At 38.8% G+C, this 18652-nt stretch overlaps 1 protein-coding gene across 3 annotated transcripts in view; it reads right to left on the reverse strand.

Annotated features, from left to right (window-relative positions):
- NTRK2 (neurotrophic receptor tyrosine kinase 2) overlaps positions 1 to 18652 on the reverse strand; it is a 196596-nt gene that overhangs the window by 80908 nt on the left and 97036 nt on the right. For all 3 annotated transcript variants that reach the window (XM_039729678.1, XM_039729683.1, XM_039729679.1), the window contains one exon: positions 3757 to 3945. In XM_039729678.1, coding sequence (XP_039585612.1) covers positions 3757 to 3945 — 189 coding nt within the window. The remainder of the gene's footprint in view (positions 1 to 3756; positions 3946 to 18652) is intronic.

The following is an 18652-nucleotide window of genomic DNA, read 5'->3' on the forward strand; positions in this document are numbered from 1 at the left end:
TGTCCTCTTTCAACTGATCTGGTAGTCTTGGCTGATAACTTCAACAACTACAATTTCAGTGAAGACGTGTAGAGGATTAGTTTTTAAAATACCATAATATTAATTAAAATCTCAAATATCTTAGGGTTCGTGACAACTTATAAGATTAGTGAAGGTAACCCTCTAGTGAAGGTTAGGATTTATGCTCCCAAGATATTACAGTGTCCAGCTGATTTCAGGAGACAAAAATCTTGCAAGATTTGACATCCATACAAGGTTCGTGGACCTGGTGATGTCACTTCACTACAAAGTTATGCCTCAATTTTCAACATGAACAACTGAATCTTGTTGGTAATTCCCAGGCAAGATGTTTGCAGGTGGACACACCAGTGCCTGGCTTACAATGGCTTAACTGCAAAGAGCACTGTAACATGTCCAGGCTTTTGGCTCTTTCTCACCCATCTGAAATCAGAATTTTCGCTCTCTGACAAGACCTGACAAATGAGAAATACCTTCTGCTTTCAAGCAAAAAGGAGCCAAGAAGTCTGGAAGGTGTCTGAAACATGTCTGTATGCCTCAGACGGTATCATTTCAAGGTGAAAATATTCAAGGTGTTAGAGTGGCAGATGAACCCACCAGCCAGCATCAAGCAACAGAACATGGCATGGAAATGAAAAGCCAGGAGCTCTGGGATAGCATGTCAGACAGACATATGCTGAATGAACTGATGAGAAATGCTGGTAGTTAAGCAGTAAATATCAGCCAATTCCAACTGGGAGATGGAATCTTCTGCTATTACATCAGTGAAAGGTAGAGACCAATGTTGTGCTGAAATGACAGAAATGCAGTCCTTCTGAGTGAGCACTGGAACTGAGTGACCACTGAAGCTGATGGGTCTTTGGTCTTCACCAGTTTGCTTTTCCCACCCTGAATGCTGCATCTTAAGAGGAGGAAAGTGCTGTAACTTTTAACCTGAGACAGACTCTTTAGAAGTCATCACTCTTTGGATTTAGTTATTCAGTAGTGAAAGGACCAAATTAAAAGATACAGGGATGGGATTTCAAATGACATTGATTGTAATAAATGTTTAAATTTTCTTTTAAACACATGCACAGCTAATTCTTTTCAATGAAGCTTGATACACTGTATTCAGAAATGGTTTCCTGTAGATAAGTCAAAATGTGGCCTAATTAAGTAAAAAAGAAGCTTCACTTACTACTAAGAGCAAAAGTATTGCTTCATTTATGTGAAAACTATAATACAATCTGCATACAGTTTCACCTAGCTTGATGTCTCACCTCCATGCACAGACCAACATACACTAAATACAGAAGTACCTTTTCCAGCATGACTGTCAGTGATTGTTGGATTTAATGCTGGTGAACAATGGAACACAGATCAGATAGGAAATAAACAAAATTGTTAACTATCTCGCTGGAGATGAGAGACCATATGACATTTGAAGCTGGCATTATTTTATACAGGAATAAGGTGCAAAAGTACTTAGGATAGAGTTTTATAAATACCAGATAAACACAGTCAGGAAGAAGTTGGCAGGTTAAGAAAGGACAAGCACAGCTCTGTAATAATAAACAGCTGAGAAAGAAGGAAAGAGCATATGTGACATTATATCTGGGAAGCCCATTTTTGCCCAAGACAATTTAATTACACTTTGTTATTGGATAGATGCTCAGTGTGCTAGAACAAATTTGCCTTGGTTTATACACTACCATAATTTACCTGATTCTCTCTGCTAAAGCAAAATCACCACAACCACCCCACCACCAAAACACAAAGAATGGGACCACAGTGGCAATGTGGCAGAATGCAGAGAATGAACCCCTCAGACCTCCCCAGAGCACCACAGCAAAGTCCTGAAGCATATCCTGCAAGCATTTATACACCAACTGAACTTCATGTACTGTGATTAATTTCCCTGACACCATGTGGGTTTCATTGCAGCACAGAAAACCAAATACAGACTTATGTATTTTTAGGATCAGGATCTACTTAACACAACTCAGCCATGATTTAATACGTCTGTACTTAATGTGCAGTTTACTAAATGTGAGAGAATTCTGTATTTTAGTTCAGTTTGTGTTTTTCCCGAAGAGCAGGTATGTTGCTTCAACATTAATGCTGATGTTAAAAATTCTGCAGTTACTGGTGTTTATTTAAAGAATTAAAATTGTCTAGTGCAGCTGGAAACAGAGATACAGTAACCTCATGTGTAAAAGCATCGAGAGCGCTACTAGGGATGCTGCCCATTTATGATTCTTTAGCAGCTTCTATTTTTCACAAGAAAAATTAGTGTTCTAATCAGAATGCATCGTATAACATTTTTCTCATGTGTCGCCAGTTCAGTGATTTCCTTGTGATCTCACTGCATATTCAGACTGTTGTCCACTGGTATAAGAGGTAATATAGCATTTCTAGCCACAAAATAGCCCCACACAAAAAAACTGTAGTAATAGTGAACATCAGGATGTACAATAAAAAGGCAGAAAAAGACCTCTTGTTGCAGGACCATCCTTCGGGACTGTGCTTAATGTAACAATCTGGATCTAAATAAGCATTAATATTCACAAAGTAAGTGGGTAGTTCAGCATCAGTCTTTTTTTACAGTGTTAGAAGTTATGCATTCATGTCATGCATGCATGCTGACATGCACAGGTCAAAAATTATTTTTGTTACAGCATTTAAGTTTCGTAAAGTTGGAGGCAAAGGCTTCCAACCTTGACAGTAAGCTCCTATGCTACAGTTTGTGCTAGAAAGTGATATCTTTCAGGGTAGGATACAGACAGGATGTAGTGTCCCTTAGTTGCAAGCCCAGTGTCACTAATTATACTGGAAACTCTAGACTGACTTCTAGAGAAAAAACTGAGATTTCCAGTGACACTTCAGAACAACCTTCTCTGAAACACTTAGAGAATTTAGTGTCCTGATGAGAAGCTGTGAAGTTATTATTTATCACAATATCCTTTATGTATTTTTTCAGCTATGTACATTAATGCTACTGGTTCAAACCCCAGCTTGTCACATGTTTAACTCTGAAACTATTACTATGTTTGAAAAGTAGCATCTGAAGTAAGTGATTTTTTTTTTAACTCTTCATAGTTCAATATGTTTAGCTCTTCATATTTTTTCACATTTCACTTCCTACTAACTGAATATGAAAGAATTTGTAGGAGATACATATTGTCCATCATGCAACCTTCTTCTCTTCTGCTCTGCTTTTAAACATTTAAAACAATTTCTGTCTGTGGGGGTTGATTTGTACAAAGAAATTACAAGAACTGAAGACTTAACCCTTACAATTTTTACAACTTTACAAATACTCAGATTTGAAAGTTAAGTTATATTAATATGATATCATGATATGATCTGGTGATGTTGATATGATCAGTGCATATGTAACAACACTGACTTTTGCTTCTGATCCAAGATCTATTTTCTCCCAAGAATACATTCAGTGCACAGGACTGGCCAAAGACCACTGAAATCAATGGAAAGACTACCAGTAACTTTGATGAAAGTATGGGTCAAGGTATGAGCACAACACTGCTCACTTCATTGCGTTGTCACAAGGGCTGAATTTGGCTTAGACAGAGGTAAAGCAGTTCATCCCATGTACCTTTAGTAAATAGCACACATTTTAACCCCACCATTCCACTCCCAGGAATTTAGAGTATTTTGTTTTGCTGGTTCTGTTAAGGAGCCACAACACTTGCACAGGTAAAATGAATGATTGAAACACAGAGAGTTGTTTGTACTTACAGGTATCTGGCTTGAGCTGACTGTTGGTAATTCCAAAATACTGCGGGTTTTCAATTACAGGAATCTTTGTCATCCCAATGATGACTGCATCAGGACCCCCCTCAGAAGAAGATGGAGTGTTACTGCCATTTGAGATGTGGTGGAGAGGACTGGCTGAATCATCGTCATTGCTGATGACTGAAGAAGGACCTAGAGTTAGAAACAAAGATTTTCTTGTAACCCAGTGTATGGTTCTCTTCCCTCACATGAGTAATTTATCTTTTCTTTTTTTTTTTAGTGTTGGCCAGTTGTCCTCCATTCCTACAGTCAACAGCTCTCTTTGTGTGCCTTGTTGACCTTACTTCAAAAATTTTGTATCTCTGGGTGCAGATGGAGAACAGTGGTTTTTTGTCCATTAGGAACTGGAATCAAAACAAGTTTTTGTACTGGTACATCACCTGGAGTAAATGTTGGTGTTCAGCACAGTCTGTCACTGTGCAACATCTCAAAACTTGTTGAAATAATTTTGTCATTCTCAGAAATAAGCTATGGAATATGCACATTAACTTTTTTACCTTATGCCCTACTTGAAGCACACAGCAGTAACATCACAAATCCAGGGAATGCCTGCCCTACCTGGCATTACAACAAGAAAAAAGACACTGAGCAAATGGGCTCATCCTGATGTGGGAAGCTGCTAATTTCTGAAAGAAACATGGTTCAGGGCAAAAATCCAGGGAACAATTTGCATAGTTCCAGAGGTACAGAGAAGATGCTGAGAAGACTAGAGGAGTAAAACCTGCAGTTACTGCAGAGAGGCTCATCCTGTCCAGGGGCACATCCTACTGGCTCCCCAGTCCATATATGAATCTAGTCACTTTCCAGAAAAAAGTCTATTGTGAACGGTAATCCAGTGATAGTTTTTGTTTTGTTTTCACTCCATGCTTTGTATTTTTAATGAAAGTGCCACACAGATAAAACCTTGTAAATGGATTTAAAAAAAAATATTCTGCTTAGCACAGTGTCCCATTTCTGTGAACTGCAGGAGCCTTTGAACTAGCAGCAAATCAGCACAGATGACATTCCAACTCTTGACATCTAACCCTGTCACTTAAATTACACATTACTTCTTCCACTTTTAGAAAACCAGAAGCACCATTAAGCAGCAAAGATATTTTGCATAATGTCCTGACTGAAGGACTGAAGAGACCACACACATTTCAGTTCATTCTCCATCCACATTAACTAATGTTAATGGGATGACATTCACATATTTTAATTGTAACAATCACAAGACAATGCTAGAAAGAGATGGAAAAAATCACCCTCTGTAAGTGCCTATCCTAAAATAGCATCTTTAGCCAACTGCATTTAGCTTTTGGGCAGCAGCAACAGCTTGAGCAAATGTTCCCGTGAAGAAGGGGGCAGAAGAGAAGATCTTGAGGACAATAAAAAGCTGTGTTTAGTCCAAGTCACCCAAATGCAACATGCTGGACTCCCAGACTGAGTTTTAGATGGGACAGAAGGCACACTGTAGAGGCAAGACAGAGCTGAGTAAACAGCCACATAGATGGCAGCTGTGTCTGCAGGAGAGATAGGAAATGCAGAGGAGAGACCAGCAGGTTCTGTATGCACATTACTGAGGACATGAGAGAAGAAAGTGGGATCCACCGTAGCAGACATACAGCTGAAGAACCAGATGAGAAAAAGGACAGTCCCAAGCACAGCAAAGAAAAGGCAGCTTTAAAGAAACTCCTGCTCTTCTGTGGCTCACTGTATCATTAACAAAACTACTTCATCTTTATGCATCCGGCTCACAGCCATAAAACTTAAATATCCCTGCATGCGGCTATTCAACCCTACATTTTGAGACACAAGGATATTCACACCCCTGTCTAGCTTTTCTTTCTCCCCAGCTGGTTTAATGGCGCATGAGGGAAACGTTCTCATAGTTTGAAAAAGTACTTCCCCCCCAGCCTGAAACACTAGAAGTAATTTTTCAAATACCTGGCACTTCATGGGAAAGTTGCTGTTGACAAATGTAAGTAAAGCCTAGATCTTTGCAATTTATCAAGTGAAATACTCATACCAAGGCTTTGTCATTACTGATCACTCAGATCCTCACATGATTGACTCTACTGGGAAAGATGCCCGGATAAAGAATTTTTGGTAAAAATTTCCGTAATGAAGGGCAAATTGTGGGAATGGGCCACTCAGAGGGCCCAGCCAATACTTATGCTAAGTCACAACACATTTTTCAGATGCATAAGGGTTGTTTGCACAAACATCTGGAGTGCAACCCATTTAAAACTGCATTCAGTTTTTGGTTGACACCATCCTTACATCTATAAACTTTGAATTTCTACTTGTCACTTAAAAAAAGCAGGCTGTTTAATACTTTATTGGGAAAAAAATACTTTTACACTAACATATTTTTGTATGAGGATGAAATCCTTTAACTCACAGCAAACAGGGAAATTCTCTCCACTCTGAAACGTAATAGGTGCATGTCTTTCAGTCCTTTTCAATCATGCTGTTCTCTGCTGCACAGGAGGAGGCTCTTTTGTCATTGTTTGCTTCCAACATACATGCAGTGATGGCAAGGAAAAGTGACCATTACACATTTCTAGATGTTAAAGTGGGATAATGACTAAGGAACTCAGTCTATTCATTGAATAAATTCTGCAATACTTCAAGATCCAATTTTGTAGGGTGAACTACTATTTTCAACCAGTATAAACTGCAAAGTGCTGCAGGTGAAAAGTAGACAGCTGTTCTGTAAATCTACTCAATTAGGTTTGCTGGTAAAAGCTAGTCTTCTGTGTGTAATGAAGCAGGTTTCAAGTATATACAGCTCTCTGATGTAGGTGAGGGAAATCTGGAAAATAAGGTGAACTTCATTCCAATTCCTGGCAGTACAAAACCATTTAACAAAAATTCAATTCTAGGAACCTTGTTGCTATATCACTCTGTGATCCCTGTTATTAGCAATATCTCACCAATGCTTTTTGTGAATAGTTGTTTGAATTGAAAATCTTATTCCCTGTCTAGTTCTTCTCTAATTAAGACAATTAGAATCCCTCAGATGAAATTTTTTGTGTATCAGAGGCAGAGTTTACATCCTTTCAAACTTCCCTTTTCCTGACCTTTTTTATCAATGTAAGCAAACTTTTACATAGACCATTTCTACACTTGTGTATTTGCTAGACTATCTACTCATTCTATTCATCAAAACGTTACATTTAATTATTTGAGTGCACTAAGCCACATTACAGCTATAGACCAGCCAGCTCTGCAGCTGGCTATGATATTCAAGTAATGTAAAAGCATTTCTAGGATGCAAGATGAGACTGTCCCCTGTGCTAACAACAAATGAGAGCTGTCCTTTTCTGAATGGGCTCTGTGCTCAAAATGAAGAATAATTTCTTGAACCACCTTGGAGTGTGGTTTCATCCACATGAAATGTGGTCACAGAATTACTTGCCAAAGGTAGAACAAGTATGGTAATTACACTCAGTCAACTACACCTGCCTCTGGTTTTGATAAATTCTGCTCTTTGTTTCACACCTGAAATCTGAAAATTTTAGACAAAATGTAGTAGGTTGGAGTGAAAGTCATGGGTTATCAGTTGTCAATAGTTGTTGCCAAGAGCTGATTCACAGCTGGCTTAAACTTTTAATAAGACTCCAGAGACCTTCTACCAGTCTGCTGCCTAGAATCTTCCCTTGATTTCATTTTTAGACATTTTTTCTTAAGAAGACAGGTTGGAGCCAGACAAGTATCTGTATTCTGCTTTGGGGAAGATGTGGGCTATCCACCACAGAGATGAGTTTCTCTTCTTTTTGATATTAAGCTAAAGACTTATCCATTCTGCATCACCTAGGCTCAAGAAAAATCCCTTTTGTATACAAAAAAACCCCTCTCTAAAAAAGTTGTGACATAAAAAAAATCACTTATATTTGAAACTGATGAGCTATAATAAAACCAAAAGAGCATGCAGTGACAGGACAAGGGGCAATGGCTTCAAACTGAAAGAGAGCAGGATTAAATTAGATATTAGGAAGAAATTCTTTGTTGTGAGGGGGGTGAGGCACTGGAAAAGGTTGCCCAGAGAGGCTGTGGATGCCCCATCCCTGGAATTGTTCAAGGCCAGGGTAGTCTAGCTGAAAGGTGTCTCTGCCCATGGTAAGTGGGCTAGGAACTGGGTGATCCTTTAAGGTCCCTTCCAACCCAAGATATTCTATGAGTCTCTTCAATGGTTCATTATCCTCCTATCACCATCAGAGTTAATGCAGTTTTAGCACGCATGCTACACTGCTATTTGTTGGAGCTACTTTTGCAGGACACTTTTCTGTGCAACACACACCACTCCAATTGTCCCAAAGTCCCTACTAATGACTCAGACACACTGGAAGACAATAGGGGTAGTAAAATACCACAAAACCTACCTTGATTTTAGCTTTATGGTTGGAGTTGTGCATTTGCAAGGATGCATCTACTTACTCAACTGTTAGGAAGCAGGTCATGTAAAAACCAGCATTTATAGAGAAAATTTTGTGCTGTGATGCCTTAATAAATATTGCTCCTTTCACGAAAAATTATGTTGATTCCTAGGATGGTTTCTCAATGGACCTTGCACTAGCATTGGCTCTTAGCTCCCCTAGGAACAGGGATCAGTCTGTGCTAAGACCTGGTAACAGCACACTGTAAAGGTAAGAGCACAACAGCGAATGTATGTCACATCAGTCAGCACCTCTACTAAATTCCAAGGCTATACAGAATCTTCTCCTTTTTTCCTTTTGGGAGGGATGTATTTTTCACTAGTTAAATACATTGTTCTGAAAAGCAATTACACAAGATTTCTTGTCCTGTGAGATTCCCATGTTTGCCGTAGATTTTTATATTTTCTGCATGATTGAAATGAAAGTTTTATGCTTCAGCAAGAGCAGATATTCAATTTTTCCTCTTATCAAAACACCAGCCAACTGTCTCACCAGAAGAGGCACCTTTTCAGCTTTACTCTAAAAACCATGATCTTGTCTTTTACTCCCTCTCGAAGACAAGTAATCAATCACAGCTTGGCACACTTTTTTCCTGGCTAAGGTGCTAAGTTTTACTTAAATGTATTTCCATGTTCAGAAACGGTGGTACCAAATGTGGTACCACTACTATTAGACTGAACAAGAAAGCCAGCACAATAGAAAGAAATGCAATTATAGAAAAAAATATTTTATGCTATTGGTGTCTTAAAACGCAGTATGTTGTATATAGGGAATTGAATTAAAAGATGTAAATAGAACTCAAGAAAAAAACCCAAAACCAAACCAACCAACCAAAAGAAGACTGAATATGCTTCAGAGAAACAAGTTAAGTCTTGCTTTTCTTGGTGCAGATGTTCAAAGTGAAGTCAGATTGTTCTGCAGATCTAAAGTGGACTTACTAAAACTACGGTCTTTGCTTTGCAGTTGCCAATGCTTGTAATGAGGGAAAGCTCAAGGCAAGGCACTCCCAAGTTTTGTCAGCAGTTCAGCTGTGTGGAGCAATAGCACATCTTGCCTCTACCCACCTTCTAATTGACCTTTCCTGTCTCATATACCCATCCCTGCCAGCTTCCCAGACAGCAGCCATTAGTCTTAGTCTGTGTGTAGCCATCTCTACAGACACTGTCACATGCAGTTGCAAAATGAGTATTAGGGGGTTAAACCTCCTTTATTGTGGTGAAAACCCCCCACAAGATCACCCTAAAAAGTATTATACCTGAGTCCACCCTGCTAAATAATATTGCTCGTCACAGATCAAAGAGTGCATGTCCTTCTACCCTGGAACAGTACACTGAGCCAAAACCCACACTGTTACACATTAAGCTGTGACTCAGAAAACGGAGACTTGCCAGGGTTTAGTGTTTAAAGGATAAACAATTTCACATCTTCTGACAGGTATCATCAATCTGTTTAACTGATTTACACCCACCAGTGCTTGTTTAAGCTTGTACTCTGTTGCTTCTTGACATATGAGATGAGAAAAACCTTTTGACACTGCCCAAGAAGTTCAGTCCCATCCAAGAGGATGCTCCGAGGAAGACAGGAGAACCCAAACAGAGTGCTGGAGAACATCCTCACATCCAGCAGACAAATACCTCTGTTCCCACCAGCATGTGCTTCTAACATTTCCTGAATAAAAAAAGTAAGTAGGCTTCTTGAAGGTCTCTCAAAGGAGAGTGGAAAAGCAGGGTTTAAACTCCAGAAGCAATCCTTAGGAAAGTGTTCACTTACAACTATTTCAAAACAAACTGGAGAAATCAGTTTGAAAATCATGATGAAATTAGACCAATTCAATGGTGAATTGTTTTGTTTGGGTGATGAAGGGTAAAAGGTATTTTGCCTTTGTCTTCATGTGAAAAGTCAATGTTTAACTTTTTCTCATTTGTTGCAGCTTCAGAAGAAGCCTAATTGTTTGGTTGTCACTGTACCACTTTCATACAGAGCAAATGATCTACATTGTTGGATTATCTTAATTTCTACATGGAATAATTTAAGTAATGCATACCTTTGAATCTAATGAAATAACAGGTATGTTATTTAGCTTTACAGTACCAAATTTCCAGTGTTGCTAGGTGTCAAGATGTCTTTTCCCTAAAACACATGTTCATCTTGCAGGAAAATTTATTTCGAATTCCTAGCTCCTCTACAGAGGAACAAACACACAATCTGGGTAATTTCCATTGACATGACTATGCACAGATTTTAGCCACTCAATATTTCATCAGGGCTTTTTGTTCTGGCTTTGAATCTAAGAGCCACAGCTGCATATTTGTTTGCTTGGGTTTTATTCTGGTGCGTGACTGTGAAAGAATCCCAGTCAGTTCCTTTCAGCTGCATTTCTCCTCACAACCTCCTCAATACTCCCCTGTATCCATGCATTCCTGCATTCTGTCACACACAAGTGTAGAGCAATTGTTTCTGCAAGGGATGACTCCCAAGGATAGCCTAGGGGACCTCTTCATAATGCAAGTGACTTCTGAAAGTCACGCAGCTACAGGGGGCAGGGATAAAGACACTGGTGTCTTGGTCTGGGCCAGACTAGCAAAACAGTTCGCTCAAGAAACCTCCTTTGCACCACTGCAAAGCCCTGTAGGAAAAAGAATGAAGTGTCTAATACATACTTTGTCTGGACAGGAGGAAAAGTTCCTAACCCCTCTGCCCCGGTTTCACTTCAGGGCCAGCTCTCCCCAGGGGTGCTATCAGCAAAACCTCAACCTGCATCACAAAGGTTGCTGATTTCTTTTTCCCTTTCAGCCAGAATGGAAGGCATTTGTGAAACAGATCTAACACCTGCAATCTGGCATGCATTGTCACATTCTTATGCACCATAACCAATAAATCCACGTAGATCAACCATGATGAGTTATGCACTACTATTATTTTTTATTTGGAGGCAACAGGAAGAGCACTTTAGCACTGAATTACCCAGCACTGAAGGTGGGATATCTGTCAAACTCATGACCAGAACCTGGGAGGAACTGGCAGCCCCAGCTGTCAAACCATAGAGCCCTTTGGGACTCATAGCCCTCCTCAGATATGGGACGAATGGTGGCTGTACAGCTGTTCACTGCTCTGTGGACACATTTGCAGTATCTGCAGCTCAGCTGATGTGCCCTGTTATGAAGAATGAGGAATTTATGGCCTCTCATTTTTAGTAGCCAAATGAAACACACACCTAAGAAAAAAAAATAGCTGGGATATGGGATATTAATCAATATTAATACATGAGCCAGAAAATTAAAGAAACGAGGCAGAAAATGTGAAAGAATTTAAGAAAAAATGATTTATCATTTTTTAATATAGATCATCAGCACTATTCATTATAGTCACCTGCAGGCTTGGATATCTTGGAAACTTGGGTAAAATTACTATCCTTCAAAACTGCTACAGTGAAAAATCACCACAATAACAAAAAAGATCAGCTGGAATGTACTTGCTGGCATCAAGCAAAAAAATAATAATTCACCTGAAATTAAATCCTTGTTGCCTTTCATTTCATTAAAGAACTATTTAATTAAAAACTGCTTACTTACTGACTTCTCATAAATAATCCAAGTGTGAGCATTCCCACTCCTAAGACTGGGAATGAGGTCCTCTGTTGTTTAGAAGATAAATACAAAGTGTACAGAAGCAATAAAATTTTCCCCATGCTGCTTTGGCTGTCAGAGAAGAACAAAGCTATTTGGAGTAGTTAACTTGAATAATTTTCCTAATTCTGTTCAGTTCAACATAGTTAGATCATAAGGCAGATACACTAGATTGAGGAGAAAAGCTCCCTGACTTTGAATTGTATTTGATTATGCAGGGTTTTTTAAAGGGGGGGGGGGGGGGGGAGCATTACTAATGACATTATCTAAATTTTTTTAAGCCTCAATGATTATTTCCTTGAAGCAGAGAGATACTATCTACAGGCTTCTTCCATTCAAGCATATAAAATGAAAATACAATTTGGAAAAATCTAGAAATACTCAGAAACTTGATGAAAAACTGAAGAATTGGGATTTCTTTTATCCTCAGAGGAGGTACACAAAGATAGCCTTCCAATGCATGGTTACAATTTTTATTGAATGTCTTTGACAAGCAGGAACTAAAAGTTTCATGACAAAAGTGCATTAAGAAAGACTGTGGTAAAAACTTTAGTATAGGTCCCCAGGAACAGATCCTCAGGAACTTTGAAATAGATCTTGCTTCCATGAGCACTGCAATTGCTCATAGAAGACTCAGAAATCTCCACTTCTGGAGCTCTTAAAGCCACATGAGGAAAAATGTCTCTTGCGAAAGATACAGGTTGGAAAGATACAGGTTTAGGATATGGAGGGATCTCCCAGGTGCTCCTTCATCCCTAACCTTCCATAATGATAAAAAGATAGTACGAGTGATGAGTGATCTTATAGGAAGCACCTTAGGTCTTCAAATGTTGATTTATGTCTATTCAGAACCAAAGGAAGCCAAGAGCTCAACAAATACACATCACGGCTCAATGAAATATGTATACTTCCATACATCAGCAGTTCACTTTTCCAGCCCACAGAATAAAGATAGGTTTAGCTGGGTGAGAAGAACCCCTGTGCTCTACTACACAGTGGGTTAATCTTGTAGAACACACATTGTTTAATAGCATTTTTTACATACAATTCATTTCAGTGGGAAATGTCCCTTTATTTCTTCTGAAAAACTTTAATCAGTGGAAGTCTTAATTACATGACATAGTAACACAAATTCTTGTATAATTTCTTACTTTTTGTCAGTGCAAGACTATTACAGGCCCCCAACATTTGCATGGGTTATAAAATCAACACTACAGTGAAATATACCTCTGAATTTGTTCCCAACAAGCATTCCAGAATAACAGCTTCCAAATATTTTTCGATTTACAACCTGACTAGCTAACCTTAAACCTGACAAGCTACAAAGAAGCAAAACTAAATCAACCCAAACATCATGTTCAAATTGTAAACAACATCTGCAGAGATCTGGTTTTGCTGCTCACTAATCTCTCACTGAGATGACCTTACAGCCCATCTAAAGATGTTTTGAACTTGCACTGACATGGACTGCCTCCTCTTCATCTCCAAACACTTTCACCTTAGGTTTTTATGCTTTCACCATAGGTAAACAGGCTTTGGGTGTTGATGGCCCCATTTTTGCATGTATTTCAAAGGTAATAGCTGGCCTTTGGAAGAGGGCTGCTGGAAGGGCAGAGGACTTTGTCAAGGAAGACAAGCTGTTCCAAACTAGCCCTCATGAGCGCTAAGGAAGACAGAGCTAACTTTCCTTCCTAAGCATTAACACCTTACATTCTATTCCAATTTATATTAGATTACTTAGCAACAGTGAAACTGGTTCCTTTTGTGTCTGTGCAACAGCAGCCATTTCTCTCCAGAACCTGTCTCACAGCACTCAGAAACATACATATCCCAGGCCTTTAAACTGATCACAGGCCATGCTCAGAAAACCTTGATGGCTACAAGAATCTTCTTCTGTGAAGTTTTTTGGTGCTCAGAGATATGTATAATGAAAAATACTAGTCATATCCAGGTGAAGTATTTGGACCAGTCTTACCAGCAGGCCCACTCTAGCACTTCTTCTGTGCACCTCTAAGAAACCATAAAGAAAAGAAAACCAGCCATTTTCATTGTTATAGATTTCCAGATTATGCTCGATTAGCTCTTTTGGACACTGTTTAAAGAACAGTTCACCTTTGGAGATGGTAGGAAACATAACAGGATGTTTGGAGGAATATCCCAGCCAAAATATCTTCAGACCAAAGATGCAGAATTGCCTTCCAAAAACACCCTAGTTTCCCAAAGCATAATTCCTAAGGCAGTGAAGCTTTACATTCTCAAAATCTTTTTCTAATGCAGATCTAAAAATTACTACAGTGGAGCAAATGACACTCATATATAGAAAGGAAACATGTCAAACTTCTGTTCCAGCAGCATCACTCACAAGCTATAGGATTAGCTGCACAAATTCACTGTCTTGCTTCTACATGATAAACCTCTACTGCCATTTACAGACACCTCCTCCTCCTCCCTGCCACATGATGCCTCATCTGCTGGAGATTCCTCCTGTTACCTCTCTCTTGCCAGCTTTCCTTGAAATTGCTGCTATGGGAAGCAGGAAAGTGCCACATACTCAAACCTAGATCAGCTAGATCAGCCACCACAACAGAGGCCACACCACAAATTCTGGCAGTTTTGCTACAGCAGATTTGGAAATGGATGCATTAATTCTGAAATTGGTCAGGACACAACAATGAGGTTTTGCTAAAATATTGGAAGATTCTCTACTTTCATTCTTTAAGGCCCTGAACAATGCAGTGTCTCTTCATCCAAGATGCTCCACATAATATTTTTTAATTACTTCTGCTGCTTCTTCTGAGTATTTTTTATATATCCCTTAGCATTTTTCTGATGGGCCTCCTCTGCTTATTTACTCACTTCCTCCTTTATAAAGAGTTTCATTTATCACACTTAACTGAGTCTCTCTTGACCACCTGTCTCCTCTATCCTCACTTTTTCCAACAACAACATGGCATCCTGTGGTGTTGTCATTTTTATGTTAGGATTAAACAGCATTAGTACTTGTGAAATTCAAGTATTCTAGAATGACATTCATTTATTTTCAGTCTAGTTACCTCTTTTATCAAAAATTCAGTCATGGCTGTTTCTTAGCAACAGATTTATCAGAACAGATTTGCATAAAAATCAAATACTCTCAAAAAGAAACTGCTAAAGAAGAGTCTTATTCCTGACCACATTAAAAGCAAATACTATAAAGCAGAAGAAAATGGTTTTGTAATTCCACACAAAATCTAATGAACATGTGTATTATTGGTACCAATTGAAGTAGATGACCTTATAAACTTTCCTTACTAATTTATCTCTGAGCTGATCTGCAAAAATCATCTTCTCACCTTCAGAGATCAATAGGAAGAAAACAAAAAACAGGAGCACCAACCATGCATAGCCACAATCATCTATTGCACTGGGCTAGATTAAAAATTGGCGTCTGCAATGGTCACACACAAAATGGTCTCAAAGGACCAAGCTGCAAAAGGCAGACATGTGTGTGAAAAATGCCCACAATCAATTCAACCACAGCAGTAGTAGGTAACCAATAATTGGACTTCAGTGCAGGAGCATAATTGGTATTTCATTCCCTAGAGTTGCCAGAGATGTATACTATATCTATCTATTTATCTAATCACCACATTTATACCATAATTTCAGTAAACTCTAAGTTCTTAGTTTTCAGTCTTTAGAAAGAATTCATTTTCCCCCAAAGATTTTACTACCTTCTCTTTGCCAGATGAGGTTTTCCTTTTTTTTTTTTCCTTTTTAAAATCCAACATAATGTGCTAAACTCCAACTAGCTAGTTCACCACAAATGTAAAGAAAAGCAAATTCAGAGATAGGGTGAAAGAGTCGAATCAAACATTAAGCATGAAATCCTTTGAACAGATAAAGTGGAATAGCAATATCAAGAGTCTAATTTCCTTCTTCTTAATATCAACCAGGAGAAAGTTATTATATTGACATTGGTTTAAAATTTCTATGAATGACAGTGAAATTAGGACTGCTGTCTTTTTATTAAGAATGATGACAACCTTTTTGGCAAATGCAGTCTTCTCCTACTGTGGCACTTGGTTGTGACACTTAGTTATGTCACTGAAAGGTAGCATCTATAATATATGGCTGCACATGAATTATGTTAGAAATGGGTTAAAGTCATTCATTCGTGTTATTCCCACAAGACAATGCCAAAAAGGTAATTGCCCATATTTGTATTACTACATTATAGAGAATGTCAGTTTTATGTCTTTCTAATGTTTAAGTGAAAATCTATAATATCCATTTCTGTTCCTTGCTGAAAAATTAATGTAGGACCAAAACCTGAAATTCCAACTCTGGTCATGCTCAGACAAAACTCCCACCGAAGCCAGTGGGAGTATTGCCAAGAAGAGGATTAAAGACAGTGAGCTTTTGCTGCATGCTACCAGACATGTAAAAGCTACAGAGCTAGATTTTCTTTATGATGTTTCTGGGACTACTAAAATTAGGAAGATATTGGTCGTTCACTTTTCAGTCATGCAGTCATGTGTGCTTGCAGGGAAGGGGAAAAATCCAAGGCAGACAAGCCATCTTGCTGGAGGGTGCTTAATTGCAGTCTGGAAGCCAGAAGTGAATCCCTCCTGCGGTGTATCCCTTCCCTTCTCCTCTACAAGGCCCAAAAAGTGGCAGGAACTAGCAAGGCAGCAAGCCTGGATCCCTAGCAAACAGCACTAGCTGGATGGAATGAAGCAAGCTCATCATTACAAAAAAATACTGAAGCCATCCACAAAATGCCATTCCAGCAGCTGAAGCATGCTTGGGCATATGACCCTTTGGGAGGCTTTAAGTTGGCCCTGTGCCACAGAGATAAAACAATTTTAAAGGTAGATGGCAAGAAGTAGTCAAGACATAACAGCCTCATTGAGCTCCTGCCAGGGCAGGTGGACCACACCAGCAACCAGAGGAACCTGCTGCCCTCTAGGTGGGTTCCTGGCTCTACAAGGAGGGGATGCTGCTTTCTTGGGGTTCTCAGGTTTTACTGGCCTCCACTGGGTCGTATTAACTTAAATGGATACAGAAACTCTTTTTTTAAAAGTACGTGAGTTGTCAACTGAACATTTCAGATGGTTATGTTTGAGAGTGGTTCCCAGAGGCATTAGGATCTGGTATGTTAAAAGAGCTACAACTTTTCTTTGTTTACCAGCAAATTTCTCCATATATTCATGATGTGGCAGCAGTGCCCAAGGAACAAGGGTATGAAAACCTGAAACAGCTGTTATCTAACCAGTCTGCAAAAATGAAGGAAAAAGTAAGTCCTGAGCTACTCACTCATTACAATTTTTATGAGAAAAAAAATGTCATTATAGATTAATTTTTAAAATAAAATCTCATTTTTAAGAGCATGATTACAACAAGTAATAATCCATAACTGCAGTGATGACAAAAATCTCAGATTAATAAACATCCCTGATTTGTTTTATAGCGAAACACAGTGTTGTGGTCTATCTAGGGTCAGAACCAGGACTCTAGTGTAACCAAAGCATTGACACAGACCCTTTATGGCCTGTAACATGTAGGTGGAAAACCTCATGAATGCGAAGTTAAACTTACATTTATGCTCTGTATTAAAAAAATAAATTTCATGGTAGCCTAATTAATGGCACCTGAAGCGAAATCTGCATGTTTCCACAAGGGAGAAATAAGGTTTTCAAGATTTCCACTCCACTCTTAGAGGCAATGAACTCTGATTTGATTGATCACAGCATAACTCAATCTCTCTGCCATCTCTGCTTCCCCTGCCAAAGGTTGCCCTTTCTTGGCATGAGTAGCAGTCGCCTGGCAATCACTGATCAAACTGCTATCATCTACCTATCACTAGTGGTTACAGCTACTCTCACCACATTCAGACCAGATCCCAGGAGCAAAAAATGTTAGAGCCTTGTAGTTAGGAACCACTGATTCCAGAGGCTATACCACCACCTCCTAATGACAGGTAACAACTTCACCTGAGTACCAGGATAGTTGAGTTCAACAGCAACAGTATATATATAAATATACATTTGGATTCCATCAGTGTGAAACTTGGCATATTCATTAAAAAGAAAAAGCATGATGATAAATCTTTGCCTTCTTCTTGAAAAGGCACGCAGCTCTTCACAGTTTTTTTGAGACATTGATAAAGTCTGATAAAGTGTGTTTCTTTACCTGGAAGCAGACTATGCCAACTCCCAAAGGAAAAACAATGCCGACATATGGGAAAAGGTAACTTGTTTTACCACACAGAAAGTAGAAGGCTCGTCTTAGCATGTTCTGCTTCAAAAATTGTACTTCAAATGCCTGGAGAAAGGAAATGCTCAGGCAAATCACAGTCAACTTACCTGATTTTGATTCATACTCTCATAAGCAAACAAACGCAGAATTGATGATTTGGGTTGTATTTTAAAAACATTTAATGTATTTTAAAATTATACATCTAAGCAACTACTAATAACACAGTTTTGTGCAGAAACCTCCACAAATGCTATTAGAGACTGAGATATCCATCAATGGGCTACTTAGTACCCAGAAGACAGACTTCACCAAGCCAGGCAGACAGTTACATTATAGAATACAGGTAGTATCTCAGATAACAAAAAAATTACTTTTGGCTCCTAGGAAAAAAAAAAACTAAGAGAGAAATTGACTTCCTAGATTTTCTAATCCCCTGACATTAATGGGAAAAGTCAATGAGCAGGTCATACCAGGAGTAAGCCAACACTGATATTCTTTCATAATTTTGACTTCTGTCTCATATTTACAGCAACACACAGAGTTTTGAAT

The sequence above is a fragment of the Passer montanus genome, unplaced genomic scaffold (genome assembly GCF_014805655.1).
Source record: "Passer montanus isolate IOZ18808 unplaced genomic scaffold, ASM1480565v1 scaffold7, whole genome shotgun sequence".
NCBI classification, from domain to species: Eukaryota; Metazoa; Chordata; class Aves; order Passeriformes; family Passeridae; genus Passer; species Passer montanus.